Source organism: Pseudopipra pipra, chromosome 2, assembly GCF_036250125.1.
Source record: "Pseudopipra pipra isolate bDixPip1 chromosome 2, bDixPip1.hap1, whole genome shotgun sequence".
Lineage (NCBI taxonomy): Eukaryota > Metazoa > Chordata > Aves > Passeriformes > Pipridae > Pseudopipra > Pseudopipra pipra.
Window position 1 is genome coordinate 8,178,193 of NC_087550.1, and position 17,478 is coordinate 8,195,670.

At 50.1% G+C, this 17,478-nt stretch overlaps 1 protein-coding gene across 3 annotated transcripts in view; it reads left to right on the forward strand.

The window, feature by feature from the left end:
- The first annotated feature begins 1,407 nt into the window (after positions 1–1,407).
- Positions 1,408–17,478, forward strand: part of HUNK (hormonally up-regulated Neu-associated kinase) — a 46,453-nt gene continuing 30,382 nt past the window's right edge. The window contains exon 1 of one of the 3 annotated variants that reach the window (XM_064643915.1): positions 1,408–1,623. In XM_064643915.1, coding sequence (XP_064499985.1) covers positions 1,423–1,623 — 201 coding nt within the window. In that variant the 5' untranslated portion in view covers positions 1,408–1,422. Of the gene's footprint in view, positions 1,624–1,893; positions 2,456–17,478 lie in introns of those variants that run through there. The other 2 variants (XM_064643914.1, XM_064643916.1) reach the window with 2 other exon arrangements.

The following is a 17,478-nucleotide window of genomic DNA, read 5'->3' on the forward strand; positions in this document are numbered from 1 at the left end:
TTACCCCCTTTTTTCCCTCATTCCCATACAGCAATGTTGTTAGACCCCTCATATATGTCACACTGACTGGAGAATCCGTGGCACAGACCAGACTGACCACGGAATGATCCTGCCTTGCCACTTTCCTGAGCTGTGCATGGGCTGGGTCACCTTCCCTGCAAACACAGGGACACTCCTGGAACCTTCCCACTTCAGCTTCGATTTAGGAAACCTCAGTCCAGTTCTCTCCAGGACCATTTGGACTAGTTGGAACCAGATTTACCAGTCCCAGTTGACTCAGGAAGGCCTGATGACCGTGGCGGTTTGTCTGAGGGTGAGATCTGCGTGCCACAGGGAGGTACCAGGTCACCTGCACTGCCTCACCGTGTGCTTACACTGCAATTTCTCTGGTGGCCAGGTCAGGAGGGGACTTGTCCTAAACTTCATGGCACTTTTAAACATTCTGGGTTCCCTCCCAGCCCCCGTTCATAGCACAGCAGCACAACCACGCTGTCATGGCATCGCACAGGGGAAGGGAAGGGAGGCAGCTCCAGTTTAGCTCTTAGGGATGTGTCATGCCAAAGTCATCCCAGTTCCATCAGTTCAGGCAGTGGGACATGGTCCTGTGTCCCCGCACCTTCCCACAGGGGACCAAACTGCTCCTGGGATAGTGTTTGGTCAGAGGACATGCACACTCTTGTCTTAGGTGGCTGTGTGCTGTAATACTTGTAAGTGAATCCAGTGCATGCAATGAGTGGAAATTTTCAATCCAAACTATTATTTATGGGCTTTGAAGCTTTCCCTTCTCCAGTTTCTGCCTACTGGAGCAGTGTTGGATTTCTGTTTTGTCTGAAAGTTCGTCTGAAAACATATATTTCACTGAGCGCGGTGGTGTGGAGCCAGTCCCAGGGTTCTCAGCCTTGGAACCACGCTGTATTTAGCCACCAGGAGTACATTTTGGAGGGGCTAGTGGGAAACTAAGGGAGTCAAAGAAGAGCTTAAAAAGCAGAGAGAAGTGTGTTTGCCAGCCCTCTGGTGGGAACAGCGGCTCTGCCTGGGGTGGGATGGGAGCACAGCCCTAGGCCGGCTGGTGTCAGGTACAGCTGGGTCTCGAGGGAAGGTTTTGCTGACACAGCTCACATCTGCTAAGGGTGCACCTGGCTCCTTTTTTATTACAAAGTATTCCCTAACGCAACTACACGCGGGCAAAACTTGAACACATGGATTATCCCCCATCCTTGCTCTCCTCCGCTGCCGTTTGCCAGTGCAGCCTCCAGCTGGGTGGGACGGGGCTGCGAGGTGACAATGGCAATGTACTCGTTCCTTCTCCCTCCCCACGAGGTGGGAAGATCGGTCGGGAAAGGACAGTCCCATGGACGCGGATGGGAGCCCAGGTCGCCTCCTCGCTGCCGGGGGGAGCATTTGGGGGATGCAGGCTGCGGGATGGGGTGGGGTGCTCAGCCGGGATCCCGGCTCTGCAGGACAGGAGAAGGAAGACGAAGCCAGCGGCGGGAGAGAGGAGCTGAGAGCCAGGAGGGAGGAGATGGAGAAGCGGGCGGGGAGGACGCGGAGCGGAGCCGCCGGAGCAGCGGGAGCGGTTGCGCCTTTCCCCGAGGAGGACTCGGACGTGCTCGGGGAAGGGAGGTGGGGAAAAGCAACACAAAAGATACTCCCGGGCAGCAGAGCCACATGCAGAGCGAAACCACGGCCGTGCCCGGGGGCGGGAAGCCCCGAGTTAATTCCTGGGGGCGGGGAGCCCCGGGTTAATTCCCGGGAGAGCGATGCTCCGCAGCCCCGCGCTGGGATGCCGGGGGCGGGCGGGGAGGAGGGGGCAGCCGGGTTTGCAAACACCCAGATGCGCCGGGTCTGGGTCGCAGCTGCTCCCGCCGCGTGCGAGCGCATTAAATTACCTCAAAATTCAAACTGAATGAGAGACCCTTTCCCCTCCCTCCCTCCCTCCGCCGGTCCCTCCCTCTCCTTTTCCCGGTCCCTCCTCCACGCGGGCAGCGGGGCAGCAGCAGCAGGAGAAGGAGGAGGGACGGACGGACGGAGGGAGGACGGAGGGAAGGAGGGAGGGGCGGCAGCCGCAGCAGCAGTCTCAGCCCGGGGCACCTCAGCCCCTCCGCCGGAGCCTCCGCCGCTCTGCCCGGAGCAACTCGGGTGACCGCCCCGCGGGCCGGGGGCAGCGGCAGGGGAAGGGGCCGGGGGACAAGGGACAGAGCCGGGCATGCCGGCGGCGGCGGGCGATGGGCTCCTGGGCGAGCCGGCGGCGGTGGCGGCGGGCGCGGAGGGGCGGCGGGCGGCGGCGGACGGGGGCTCCTTCCTGGCCGCCTGGCTGAGCGCGGCGGCGCCCCGGGAGCGGCTCCGCGACTTCCAGCACACCAAGAGGGTCGGCAACTACCTGATCGGCAGGAAGCTGGGCGAGGGATCCTTCGCCAAGGTCCGCGAGGGGCTGCATGTGCTCACCGGAGAGAAGGTACCGCGCCCTCCCGGGAGACCCTCCGGGGCGATGCTGGGGGCGGGGGGGAAGGGGATGGGAGTGGGGGTGCTGGGTCCCTGCCGGCCGGGGGGATGGATGAGCCCCCCCCGGGACAGTGAGCTCCCTGGGGAGCACGGAGGAGCCCCCTGGGAAGGAGGAGAACCCCCGGAGGATGGAGGAGCACCCCTGGGAGAATAGAGGAGCTTTCTCCGAAGGTAAGCCCCCGGAGGACGGAGGGACCCCTCCGGAGGATGGAGGAGCTTCCTTGGAGGGTGAGCCCCCCGGGAGGAGGTTGGAGGAGCCCTCGGAGGATGGAGGAGCCCCCCCGGAGCTCCCCTTGGCGCCGTCCCCTAACTTCCCGCTGCCGGCGGGAACCGGCGCTTCCCCCCGCGCCTGCAACCTCGCCTTCCCCTTGGAATAATACTTCGCTTGCCTTGACCCGTCTTCCTTTTTTTTATTTCTTTTTTAATTTTTAAATTTTAATTTTATCTTCTTCTCCCCCCCCCACAGCCCCCCCCCTCGCTTGTTTAGTTTTTTTTTTTTTTTGTTTGGTTTGGTTTTGGGGTTGGGTTTTTTTGGGTGAGAAATGTGTTTTCCGTGGTGAGGCTCGTGCTGCTGAGGACCCGTCGCTGTGTTTAGTTTAGTCGCGACATGTCACGTGTGGGTACATGCACACGGGTGCTCGTCGGGCACCGGGGCGATGGGAGATGCTGCGGTGCCCGCAGGAGGGGGCACGGTCTGGCCGTCGCAAGTTGCTGGCACAATGCACGGCAAACCTCTCTGACGATGGGATGCACCCCGGATGGGTTTTTCCCGGAGTGCTGGTTAGAAAAGTCTGCTCAGAGTCTCCGCGTTTAGTTTGTTATACAGAGCCCTTCCATGGAGGGTTTTGCCCATCAGTCAGGACGTGTCGCAGCGTTATAAGGAGTAGAAGGAGCTTGGCTGGGCAGTAAACAGAGCAAGGACAAGCCCCCCGGGGTCCCCTCGTGAAGAGTTGTGCTGCTCTTCTTTAGCAGCACAACTTGTAAGTCCTGTAGGAGCACCTGGAGGGGCTCAGCCTGGAGGAAGGGAGGCTCAGGGGGAACCTTCTTGCTCTCTGCAACTCCCTGACAGGAGTTTTTAGTGAAATGGGAGGCAAACTCTTCTCCCAGGGAACAAATGAAGATGAGAGGACATAACCTCAAGTTGTGCCAGGGAGGTCCAGGTTGGACATCAGGAGGAATGGAAAGGGTTGTTAAACATTGGCAGGACTGCCCAGGGAGGTTTGGAGTCCCCATCCCTGGAGGTGTCCAAGCAATGACTGGATGTGGCACTCAGTGCTCTGGGCTGGGGGACAAGGTGGGAATCGGGCACAGGCTGGACTCAGTGACCTCGGAGGGCTTTTCCAGCCTCAGTGATTCTGTGAGCTATTGAATGCTGCTTCTCCTCTATCAGCCCCTGAACAGACGACAGTGTCCTGTCCCCAAAGCAGGTTGTTACTGAAAGCTCCCTGGACCAGTGGGGCTGTGCACATGTAACTCCCTCCAGCTCCAGCAGCCCTGGCACTGTGTTGCTGCCAAGATTGCACCTTGGCGATTGCATTCTTGTATTCTTGGGTAGTTATTGCCTTCTTCTTTTCTTTTTTCATTCCAGTAAATTTGTCACGGAGTGGGAATTAATATAGAGCTCTGAATCTCATCTTGAGAAAAATGATAAGGTTGGTGAATGTTATCATATAGAAATGCAAAAAAAAAAAAAATGTTGCTGTCCTCTGTTACCAAGTGTGTGCTTCTCCTTGGCAACAGAAACATCCAATGATCCGCCAGTTGATAAAAGGCACATGCACACACATGTCCTCCCCACCTCCACGTTTTGGGATTGCTACATTTATCTCAGTCTGTTAAGAGGGGAAAAAATAAAAAGACCCACCACACGCCCCTCTGTCTCAGCTCCCGGGCCTGCTGCTAGGGTTGGGGTTTTTTTTGCCTTCCATCTCTTGAATAACACACACTGTGACAAAGTGACAAGCAGAAACTCAGACGAGTCATGCTTCCTTCCTGCTGAGCTGCTGTGTCCATCTCTGGACAGGCAGGATGATCCCAGAGCTGTGTCTGACCTGAGCATCAAAGGGAGCTCTTGCTGTCAGTGGGTGAAAGATCACTCACATAGTTTCAAATTCACTAATCAAAGGTCCGTCTTCCCAGAAAATTTAATTTGAGATAATGGGTAGGAGATAAGGGTTATCAATGATTTGCTTGGGGTGAGGTCCTCCCTCAGTGATGATCCTCCCTCTCAGTGGAGGGGTGAATGCTTTCCATCCCACATGGGGATTTCGCCCCTGATGGACATTGGGCTCTCCTGGGCATGTTCCTGTGCCGAGCTTCCAAGTTGCCCCCAGCAAAAGGCAGCTGAAACGTGCCCAGACTGGCTCTGCCTTGCAGCTGCTGGCAGCTCTGCCCACATGGAGCCCACCACAGGCGATGGGGCTCTGCCTGGGAGAGGGGGGAGAGAGGGAAAACATCTGCTCACCCGGGCTCCTTCCTGCTGGAAGGAGAGGAGGTTGGGACTGGAAGGGTGTAGGAATGGGATTGGGAGCAAAAGTGCCAGGCGGTGTGAGAGTGGGGACTGTCTGTCGGCAGCAGGTTCTGTGGGAACAGGACCTTGTACATAAGGAATGTTTTATCTCCAGCATAGCATCCTGCTACATGCAGGGCCACATCCATTACTAAGCTGTGTTTGTGGTCTCTGAGAAATCTCAGTGTAAAGCAGCCAGGGTGCTGGGGAGATGGGTCTGACAGTGCCAGGTCGGAGCCCGAGTGACAGAGATGCTCAGCACAGACACCTCCTCCTCCAGACGTCAGGTGACTGGAGTCAGCCTGGAGTTAAGGGAGCTGTCTGAAACATGGCAGCAGCAGCTGCAGGTGACAGTTCTGTCATCCCTCCATCCCTAAATTTGTGTTGTACCAGGAGGGAAAATCCCCCCCTTGCTCCTCCCGAGGCTGGGAATATCACTCCATAAGGGCTGGTGCTGTCCCCCATTCCATACCCTGAGTCACAAGTTGGCTGTGTGCAGTCTCCCAGTCGCTTGCTGAGGGAAAGTTGATCAGCAGGAGTGTGCACTCACTGCTCTCCCAAGTGGAGTTCAGCACAGCAGAGGGTGGAAGCACAGCCGTGTCCCGCCGACAGCTCCCTGGATCAGTGGGATCGCTGCATTTTTCTAAGCTGATGCTTTATGAGCCTGTTATTCCAGGATTAGTGCCTGCATGTGTTTTGAAAGGGGAAAAAAAAGAACCAATCGACATCTGATTTTTTTACCTTGTAAAGCCACTGTTGAGCCAAGGACATTGCCTAAATTCAATAAAATTGCCCTAAGAATGTGAAGTAGAGTCTTACTGCTGATGTCTGGTAGCTGTTCTGGCAGAGCCTGGGCCCTTATGGTCACTGAAATGTCTGACTTTAGCGAGGGGAGCCCAAACAGGTTTTGATTTGCAGCAGACTTTAGCAACTCCACAGGAGTTAATGTGCATTGTTGTTTCAGAAAATGGTGTGTTTAGGAATGAAATCCGTGGATTAATGAGTCCCCAGCTAGGCTTGGATCCACTGCACTGACACAATGCATTGTACAGAGTCGAGGCAGCGTGGGGTGGGTGCCAAAAATCTGCCATTACCTCACCCTGACATTACTAGAAGCTAAAAGGGTCCTGGAGAGAGCATGGGACGGTACATTCTGTGGGCCAAACGCTGGTTGCTTTAGCGGGGCAGCTGATGGATGATGCCCTTTGAGTGACCTGTGTGGGACGGGACTCAGCAGCTCCCGCAAGCTCAGGGGGGTGAGCTGAGGTGAGATGTTTAAACCTTCCCCGTGAAGGTTTTTATCAGTGGGCTTTAAAGCACGTCCCTCCCAGTGCTGCTTGTGGTTTGTGCTGCCACAGTGCCAGGCATGTTATTATTTTCTGGGCTTGCAGAACTGATGCAATTAAGTGTACTTTAGCTGAGCACACGGGAATGTTGAACAGATTACTCTTTCCATGGCTTTTGAATAGAATATCGCAGCCTATAATCTGACATTTTGGGGTAAAGGGCTGATTTGTCAGCTTGGCTCAGGCAGTCTTTATTGCTAATCCTAAGGAAACATCGTTCCTCTGCGAAGAGCAAGCCAATTTAGCTTTAAATTGTGGCTCTGGAGCCCTGCTGAGTGAGCTGTATTCGGGTAACTTTGGGAGCCTGTGCGCAATATGCCCTTGGATTGTTCCAAGCCTTCTGCTGATGGCTCAGGAGGGTCAGTCACTGGACAGAGGGAATCAGGCAAAGGCAGATATCGCAGTATACTGATTTTTTGCACTCTTAGGCAGCTGAGAGTATGCTGCCATCCCTGTGGTGGGGTGAGGGGGGGGTCTGTCAGCAGAATGAGTAATTGTATTATCTATTATGTTATTTCCTGTGGATCCCAATAGCTGTGCAGCACTGCGGAGTGACAATCTATTGACAATATATTGAGCCCAAGTTCCTGTAAACAAACCCGAGCCAAGATTATACTCAACTCCCTTTTTGGTGTAATCTTTGGCACTAGAAAAAAAGAGTCCCTGAGGCGAATTGGATCGTTTGATTTCTCATCCACCGAAAGCTTTGTTTATCACTTTTTTTAGCACTATTGTTAAGCTGGAACAAGGTACATTTTTAGTCACAGTTAATCAAGTGGCTTTCTGCAACAGTGGGAAGCAGTGGCTAAAAATACAATTTTACCAGTTTCTTCTATGAAGGCAAAGCAATTAATATTAAAAGTGGCCTTTTCACAGAAGCGTTTGCATTCAGAATGTGTTCCTGTATTAAAAAGCGAAGCAAAAATAAAAAGAAGAGGTGTGTTTGGGCCCCCTGGAGGAGCTGGGGTGGGTGGGTGGGCAGAGCAGCCTCCCTGCAGAGAGCTGGAAATGCCTCTTTTCGTCACAGTGTTAATTTTGCCTTGATAAATTCACTGGGACTTCAGGGAATGGAGACTTGGCTGCCAAAGGCCTTTGGGTGTGTTGGTAGGGGAGATGTTGCCCTGCTGATGCCCTGGGTAACCCTTCTTCCCTTGGGGGCATAGGGGAAACCAACTCTGGTGGGGGCTTCCTATTAAGGGCTTCTGGGCTGGGGCTGTCAGCCCTGTGTGTATCCCAAAATCCAGCAGTAGTCCTGGCTTAAAACCTGGGAAAATGGGTACAGACTCATGTACAGTTCTAGGTTTTTTTACCTTTGTCAGAGATCTGAGTTTTGGGGGCCCTGTTATGTGTGTGTGGTGTCCCTTTCAACCCCCAAGTCACTTCATTGCAAACAAAAGTTGAGTTTCTAAGGTGCCTGCTGGTCTTTCACTTCGAGCCTTTCCTTTTTTTTTCTCCCACAGATATTGTGGGGTTGCAGGTAAAACAGAGAGACCTGGAATTCCTTCATTGTTTTCAGGGGCTCTGAGGGTGAAGCTGCAGGATTTTAATTTGAAATTTGATCTGTTATTTATGTTCTTCGCCCAGTGATACTTGTACATCAGTTTCCTGGCTGTGTTTGTTCTGTCACTCTTAAATGTTTAGTTAGTAGTTCTCTCCTTACCTGTTTCTCTACATACTTTCAAATATTTACCTCTATCAAACAAACAAAAAAAAAAATCCTGTTTTGAAAAGCTGTGCAAATCCACAGGGTGGCTTTTTCCCAGAATGCTGTTCACCTTCATTAACAGCTGCCAACTGTTGCACCTGGATGCTGTGCCACTCTTAATTACACACACCGAGGAAAGAAAAGGAGGGTGTTTCTTGCAGCCTGAATTTTGCCATTTTCTTGCTGCCCAGCATTTGCTCTCACAGCTTTGGCACTGTTCTTTTCCCAGAGGTTTGTGTCTGTGTGTGCAGATACATGATTTGTACTGAACCTACACATATGTTGTGAACATATGATGCTCCAGGAAATGATTTGGAGAGTCATGGTTGCAATGGCAGCACTAAGGACTCGTCTGGGAGTGGGACCAGGAGATAGGTTGCTGTGTCAGCTTAGCATTCCCTGAGAAGTTATGGAGCTTGCAGGAGTTTGGCATAAGGCAGAGTGAAGCCAAACTGCTGGCGTGCTCCCACCTGCTCAGTTCAACTGCTCATGGTTCACCTGGAGAATAACCAATTCACTGGTTATAAAGCCACACTCTTCCCCCGTCCTGTCCTGTGTTGCACACTGGGTGTAAGCAGGAATGAGCTTGGGAAGGCCAGAGAGCCTGTTCATTAATGCAGTCTGGCTTCCAGGAAGATTGCCTTAATGTTTTCCAGCTGTGGCTTGCAACTTGTTCTGGGATGAGCTGAATGGATGCACATGTGGCAGTTCCTTATCCTCTTGAGATAATCTGCTTTCAAGTCTACATTCAGCAGTTTTAAGGATGTTGGTAACAGTGTGTGTCAGCAATATGCTTCTTTTCCTACAGACTCCCAGCTTCAGTGGCATATGCAGGGTGGAAGGAGTGTTTAGGTTGAATTGATACCAGGTGTGGTTCTTCCATCTGGGTCCGTGTGTTTGTTCTTGCAAGTTTTGTATTTTTACCGTGTTTAATGATATGTAAAGCTGTATGCCTGTTCTTGTAGGCATGTGTTACCCATAAATGTCCTGGTAATTAAGGATTGCAGTGTCTCCTCTCACACCAGTGACCAGGAGAATGCCACTGCGGCCTCTTGGTTTCGGCAGATGCAGCACGTCTGTGCCCCTCTGCCCTCCTGAGCTGTTTGTTTGCCTGCAGTGGGGAAGATGCAGGGTATTAATGAGCAGCACTTGCTCTTCACAAGGATATAACCCCAGCAGGGAAGCAGTCGTGAGATGGTGTGACAAACCTTCTGGTGACTGAAGTGTAGCAGTCTGCCTCAAACCCAAGCTGTTGTGTTGTATGAACAGTGGCATAAAAATGAGATGAGAGTTTATGTGCTGACTGCGCTGTTCTTCAAGGTTATGGGGAAGCATCTAAAGCTGTCCAAAGCCAGGAACTGGGGAGATACCAGCCAGAAGCTGAATTAGGTGGATTGCAGTGTTGGTGCTCACCTGGCAGCACAGGATACAACTGCACCAAAGTGAACTGGCTGGGCTCAGGCCATCCTGGCAGTGCTGTTCTGCTTGCAGGGCTGCTGCACTTTGCCTTCCTTCAGCTCCACATTGGCTCAGCCATTATTTTCTGGTAAGCTAAAGAGCAAAAGAACCCAAACCTCCCAGATCTGTGGCTCTAAAACAGGTCCTGCTGTGTTTCTCCACTGGGTTCTCTGATCTCCTTGAGGGTATGAACCTGGTGCTGTGGGTGGTTTTGGTGAGCTGATGGAGGTCATGATGATGGAGAGAGACAGGATGGCTCTTCTGGAGTAAGGGAGAGGCCAACATCACAAACACAGCTCTGGGGCCCACACTGCAACAGAGGTCCCCCTTTCTAAGCTGGTGCAGTGAATCCCTGCAAAACCTGTGTGCTGATCTGTGCTCGGTGCTGTCAGAGAACAGGATCAAACCTCACCTTCATGGAAAGACCCTGGGAGGAGTTTCCGTGGTCCCCCAGGGAAACCACCTGCAAAAAATTAACAGGAAGCTGGTGCTGCCCTGACCAAAGTCCCCTTTGCTGTCAGTGCTTTGCCCTGCTGAGCTCTGGGGTCAGACACCTTTGATGCTACACCTGGTGTGGCTTCTTCTCATTTGCAGGATCAGAGCTACTGGCACAGTGAGAGAATCACTGCAACAAAGAGAACTAAAAAAAGCTAAGTTATATAAAATAAAGTTCCTTTGCTCTCTGTCTGTTGTGGAAGATTGTCATGGAAACATTTTTTTCAGAGAATAAATTTATTTTCTGTGAATAATGTCCACAGAGCTGAGGGAGAGAACATATTATTTATATATATATTTATATATATATATATATATAAAAACTTCATTGGAGACACGTTTTCCTTGGCTCCCAGCAGTTGTAAATGTTTCATCTGCTGTGTTTTAAATCACTACAAAGGAGGGTATTACCTGAGCCTCAAAAGCAGTGGCTCTGGGGTTTCTGGCTGTTGGTTTTTCTCTTCCTTAAAGCCAGAAAGCTGCTGTTGGTATTAAATCAGGGACACTTAGCCTTCCATAAGTCCAGTTCTACATTAGATCACTAAAATGTGAAACAGGGGCTGTTTAATATGAAACACATCCCCAGTCCCTGATCAGGAAAACGGGAAGCCGCGTTAGCTGCCAGGTTTCTCCTGTAGGGATTGGTGCTGGAGCAGTGTCATTGGGTATCAGTCCTCTGCTTCTGCTTCCCCACTTGTAACCTGAGATCTTCATCCGTCTCCCTGTGACAGGAGAAGTTTTCAGCCTTGGGAAGGCAAGTTGTGGTTTATCAGAAGCAGCTGGATGGGACACGGTTCGCTTGCATCGTCTGTGCCCTTCCAAGCCTCAGCTCCCGTGGCTGCCTCTTGCCCCAACAGCCTGTTAGGGACACATCTGGGTGGAAGGGACCTCCCCTTCCCAGCAGTTGTCCCACTGGGTGGAGCGAGCCTCCTGTTCCCAGCAGTTGCCACACTGGCCACCTCCAGGAGTGGTTGTGAGTAGCCATGGATTTCCATGGATGTGAGGTGAAGACCTTGCTGGTCTGAAGGGGTTTTCCATCTGCTTTCCATGTGCCTGTGTGACAGGCCCTGAAGAATGTCTTCCCTGTTGGCTCATCATACCTTGAGTTCAAAGGGTTTTCCTCTGCAGAGCTGGGCATGCCAGTCCTACCTTATGAATGGGGGTCAGAAAGCCCTTTTCTGGAAAACACTGAGAATCTGCAAAGTGACACTTGATGGATATTTTCCATGTCAGTGGCAAGGCAAACCCATCTGTCCAGGGATTCAAGAGACACACTTTCTCCTTGCAGGGGATGTCTCTGGCCTGGAGGCTGGTTTGACAAGCTCCTAAGTATTTCTTTTGGAACCTCTTCGGTGCATCCTCGTGCATCTCTGTGTCTGGCTTTCTGCCACCTCTACTTTCATCAGTCTCTGCATAATCTCTCTTGACTTGTGCAGATATCCTTGGAGGCCAGGGAGGTAAAAATGTGCTCCTCTCCCTCGGGGATGCAGTTATAGCTCCCCCATTAATTAGCTGACCAAGAGAGCACTGAGGGGTTGCTGGAATTGATTTCTTTCTGCCGAAGGCGAGACAGTTCCCCACCATGACCCACTCAAGACAAGCCATGTGTACCTTCCCAGGGATGGGGCTGTTCTGTATTCCTGCTTCCCAGGCTGTGCTCTGACCCTGTGGCATCCGTGCCTTGAACAAAATCCTGCTGCTTTGGACATGCAGGTCCAAGGGAAAAATGTGGGGTTTGGAGGTTTCTTTTCAGGGTGGCTGGGTGGGAGCAGGACTGTGGCATTCCCCTTGCCCCGAAACCATCTCCCACTGGTCCCTGAGCTCTAAAGGTCCAGCTGTTCCAGGTGGCACAGACACTGGCAGGTCGGGATGTGTCTGTTTGCATGATTCCTCCTGACACTTCACGTTGGCATTCTCCTAATTAAATACTTTGAGCTTCAGTCAGCTACTGCAACAAACAGTTCCTGGACCTCAGACTGTTCTGAAACTCTTTTCATAACTCTTCCCAAAATTTGAACATTGTTTTGGAATTACTGGTACCAGAACTGGATGCAGTAATCTAATAATAGTCCCCAGTGCCTTGGACAGGTGTAATTAATACCTTTTCTTGCTTTAACGAATACATCCTGCTTATGGTTGTAGGGATTATGTTTAAGTTGGCTGTGGCATCAAGAGGATTTATGATCGTTTGCTTATCTCAAGTGCTCCTGAATACCTTTCTGCACTGCTGGATACTGTCATTTTCAGGCTGTAGGGAATGGGAAGATGTTCTTTTTATCCCCTGGCCATTTGATTCATTCTGTTCAGGCTGCCGTGGATCTGAAGTATGTGAGGGAGTGTACTCAGAGCTGCTTTCTGGTTTGGAAGAGTTTGTTTCATCAGGGGCTGATTTCAGGCTTTCCTGACTGTCTGGTGTGCCAGCAGAGAGAGTGGCCTTCTGCCTGCTGAGACATTTATCCTGTACTTGTCTCCACAGCTGGTTTTGTGTATTGCTAAGCCCAAAACTCTTGGCTTGCACTGTCAGAGGCTCCGAAGAAAAGAGAATACCTTAACAGAAGTGCTACCTTTTCTGATTGCTGATTTTACTAAATATCAGAGCAAATGCCAAAATAAACCTGTATATTCAGCTGTCCTGCAAATAGCAGATACAAATCTATGAAAGACTGAATCTTGCCACTCAAGTGATAATATTATATATCAAACTATTATATATATTATATTTTATGTTATTTCACAATATAATATATTACAATATTATAATATGTTATTCTATTACATTATATATATTTTATATATCAAGAGATTATATTCCTTGTTTAACATAAAACCTCAACACTTCTCTGTGTAGCTGCTGAGCATCCTTTTCACATAGTGTGCACATGTTTAACTCAGCCTCTGTCTCCCTGCTCCATTCGTGGCAAGCAGACAAGGCAGATGTAAAAGTCTCACAGAACTGGGTGGTACAGGCTGCAAGGTAATTTAGCAAAGGCCTAACATGGAGCATGTTACCTTTTTTTATGGTTTCAATGTGTTCAGTCTCATGGGGAGAGTTAAGTTTGTGTTCCTGTCATGTTGTCTTGTGTCACCTGTGCCTGACAGTCCTGAGGGAAGAGCTGTGATTTCTCTCTGTCCTTGCTGAAGGGCACAGTTTGTCAAGTTCTGGTGTGCATTTGCTTGGATGATCCTTCTCTTTACTGCTTTGTTCCTTAAGATACTGGAACTTGCTATATAAGTTCCTTTACTGCACTGTAAAATTTGCTAAGCTGTAGCAGTTGAAGGAAAGAATAAACACTACCCAGAGAATGAAGTTGGCATTTTCCAACCCTTGGATTCAGTTGTGAAAAGTAACTTGTTACATGCCTGGCTGGTTGGTTGCCCAAATTTGAGATGCCCTTGAAGGGACTGCTGACAATTGTGCAGGCTTCAAAGTTAGGTCTGTGTAATATGATTTGAGTTGGCCACCCAAAATCACCAGCTGGTTTTGAAAACGAAGCTCAGATTTTTGTGGTGGGAACAGTGGTAAATTCAAAGCAAGCTGCAAGTGATGCCAGACAGCTATCACTGGGAGTGAGGGAGAAAAGGAACTCAATTCATTGCCTTCTTGGGCACATCAAAAAAACCCACAAAAAAACCCAAAAAACTGGAGATGGTCTTGCAGTACTAATGGCTGTAAAATATCTCCGTGGTCTGGCTCTTTGTCTCATTCTCCTGGCAAAGCTTAAACTGAACAATAAAAGTTTGTGGGTTTAGGTGCACAAGTCCAGATCTCAGGCCTTCCAGTTGCTTGTCCCCTGAGCTGTGCCCTGTAGCCTGTGGCTCTGAACTTCCTTGGCATGGTCAGGGTACCATCTCCAGCAAGTCTGCCAAAATAGACCCTAGCAGGGGAAAAAAAAAAGGAGAAAAAAAGACAGAAAAAAAGGCTGGGTGGTTGTCCCTCCAACAGCTGAATACTCCTTTCGACAGTCGAAGTTCCTTCTCTTGTGCTCTGTGGTCTCCTGGCCAAATCCCACAGCGCCTGCTGGATTCCTTTTCAAACCAGTTTCCTCTCCATTCAGCCAGAGCTCCCTTTGGCAGCAGCCAGCAGGAACTGCCTCCTTCTCAGTCGGACTTAGGAGGGAATTTGCAGAAGGAAACAATCCGAGTGGTCGGGTAAGTGGAGAAAGCTCTTTAAAAGTCCCCAAGATGTCATACCCTGGCTCTGCGAGGTCACGTGCCATCCTCTGTTCCCTGCAAAGTTAAACATGTTCTAACATTATTTGCCAAGCTGGGGCCACTGCTGTGAAACTGTTCCTCTGGTTGTTATCGCAGGCGTGTGACGTGAGCGTTGTTCGGGGCCTCTTGGCCTCGGCTCCTCAAACGGGTCCTTGAGAAAACCTGTTTTCTGGCAAACAGGAAGGCAAGTGCTGAGGGGCGTCTCACAGGCCAAGAGACAGCCTGTGCAGAGACCTGGCAAACCAGGAACCCGAGGCTGAACTCACCCCTGGGCTCTCCGAGTGCCAAAGTCACTGCTGGTCAGGGGGTTGTCACTGGGGTTTGATTCAGGTGGAATCATGGTGTGTCAACAAGGCAAAGATTGAGATTCACCAGGGAAAGTCAGGTAGGGGGATTGATGTTTTTACAGTAATGGCTTGAATAAAGCTCTTTGCATCTTGGGGAGGGAACAACCAACCAAAAAAACAGGAATTCAATTGGCCTTCCACCAGTTTTGTGTGTTGGTGAGCTTGGATCTCCCCTCCTGCCCCGGCAGTATTCTGGTTTTGTGTTCAGCTTCATCCTGGCACCCAGCATGTGGTTTCCCAGCAGCAGCACACAGCAGGCACGCCATGCCTTGAATCTCTTACTGAAGCACAGCAGAAGTTGAAAAATGGGAGCTTTCAAAGCAGAATTCCAGCACCGAGGAGTATTTATGGAGGGTCAGCTCACAGAAACAAGCTGTCTTGGTAGGACTGAGCAGCAGCCTGAGGGAGCAGCCTCAGGCTGGGACATGCCTGGGGTGTGTGTGAGCCACCTTCCCTGCTTTGTGGCAATTCCATGTGTCAAGGCACGAGTGCTCACAGAGGGGATGCAAAATGAGTTTTCTCAGGGTGCAGCAGTGATCCAGCAACCAAAGGCTCCTGGGTTTCTCCTGGCAACGTTTGGTCCTTTAAACTGTTCCTTCTTGCTTTCCCTCGGGGCCGTGCTGAGAGTGTTTTCGTGCAGTTTGGTGCCAGTGAGCTTCACCCTCCTCCGCCTCTCTGCTGCGGATTCACAGGCCCTCCCAAAGCAGAGCTGGCAGGAATCCTCCCCCCGCCCGTGTGTGTCCAACACGTGCCTCTGTTTGGGTGATGACACGTGCCCGTGTTTGCTGGTGGTGATGTAGCTGCTTGGTTCTCCAAGAGGATCTGTGGAGAAGGAGTGGTGCTTGCACTTGCCTCACCTCCACTTCTGGGTGCTTTAGCCCAACCTGAACTATTTTAGTGCGACGATCGAGAGAAGCAGCAATTGCTCATATGATGTGTCACACCATAAACTTCAGGAAAGTAATTCATTCCAACAGTGTAATTCTAGGACTCAGGAACCAAAAATATGGGCTATTACTCATCTTTGTATCTCATAAAACAGAATAACTTAAACCATTTATCTGTTTACACAGCAGAGGTTTAGGGAAAAGCAAAGTGTTGAATGTCAAGAGCCACTGTTGCTACATACTCAGAGTGATTACTTGCTTTATCATTTATTTTTTTTATCTCTGTGCCAATATTGGCCAAGAATTCGAGTCAGGAGATAGGCATGATGCAGAAACAAAGAGCCCCTACTTGAAACTTGGGAGAGCAGAGCTGAATCACTGGCATGTCTTGAGTAGGCTGTGAGAGCTCGAATGTGTTTGTTTTATGATTACCCAACATCTACAGTATTTTCTCTGCTGAATGCTTTTTCCTTCTGCATGAATGAAGTTTCCAGGTGCATGCACACACATCTACCCTGCACAGGAGGCCGTGTGTGTTAAATGTGTCGGGGCACATTTGGTCTTCAATTGCCTCGGTCTAACTCAGGATGAACTTGAAATCAGGGATATTTAGCTAAGTCAGCCCCAGAGTAACTGCCTGCAGAGTTTGATCCCTGGATCAAGCTGTTACTGGAACAAATCTGTGGTTTCCACCTTTGTTAGCTGTGCTGGGGGGTCTCTTGTACCTGATGCAGAGAGTCTTGAAGGGGGAAAGATAGCTCGGAGTCGGGGTGAGTCTGAAAGTAGCTTTGCTTGTCAGCTGGGATGGGTGGGGTGCCTGACCAAGAGTCTGTCAAAATCAAGGAGAAAATTTGTCCTTAAGGCATAGAAAGTTAATTCTTTGTGATGGTGAAAAGGTCCTCAAGTAGTCACATAGTTGGCTCTGTCTTCTGGGTTCAGATGGTTGCCCTGAACCAGCTGAGCTCAGCCTGGGCAGCAGATGTGGACATGTGTCATAATGTGCCTTTTCTTTATTTTGATCCATGAACTGGGGGTGACTTACCAATATGAATAACAGGTTGTTGCTCCATATTGCTAACATTCCATGTTTTGTACCCCGTGGAAAATATTTTTTTAATATTATTTATTTTTGCAGAGATGGTGGTTTGCTGCCAGTGTACAGTGTGGTATTTCATGTTTCTGTAACCCATGAAATTGTCTGTCCTCACCAGAGTAACTTGTGTGGTTTGCTGTCAAAATAACCCTTGCCAGCCTCTGTGCTCTGTTTCATCTTATTAGATGAAATAATGTACTAATTTAAGCCTGTTTCCTTGGTGAATCCACCTGAGGGCTTCAAAAATGGTGAAGTTGAGCTCTGATTTACCTGCTGTTTTATCTGATGACTAAATGATCTTTCTTTAATATGACTAGTCAGGAATGTGGCTTCCAGGTGTTTGTGGTCCTGATGCTGCTCCGAGCTTCACCCAGGCAGTTGTCTGTGTGTGGTGTTCAGCCTTATCTCTTTATCAGGGGTTTGTCATCAGAGTGATCTTTCCATAGCAGAAATGTATCCAGCTCATAACACGCTCAGCAATATTGGCTTCTGGCTCTTAGGACAGACTATGAAGCCCTAATTCCTGTAGTTTTACTCTTCAGTTCCTCTGCTGATAAAACTTGACTTTGATTCAAGGCATTCACGTCAAAGGGTTGGGGTCTGTTTTTGTTGTCATGTTTCCAGACCGTGCTTTTTGTGACTTTTGTTCTCGACAGGAAAACCAAAATGTTCACTAATTTACCCTTTGCTTTGCTTGCAGAAAAAATAAAGGTAAGGCCAGTCAGAGAGGGAGCTGTTATGTCCTTGATGTGTGCTTGGCACTTTCTCAGGCTGGGAAGGAGGCCAGATAAATTATTCCAAACCTATCTCCCTATGGTAAAACCCACCAGGCTGCAGTGCTGTGGGTTGTCAGGATGTAGTTGGCCAGGGTGGGAGGAGAGTTTGCTGGGAGTAGTTGGTCTGTTGGCTGTGAGGAGGGATGTT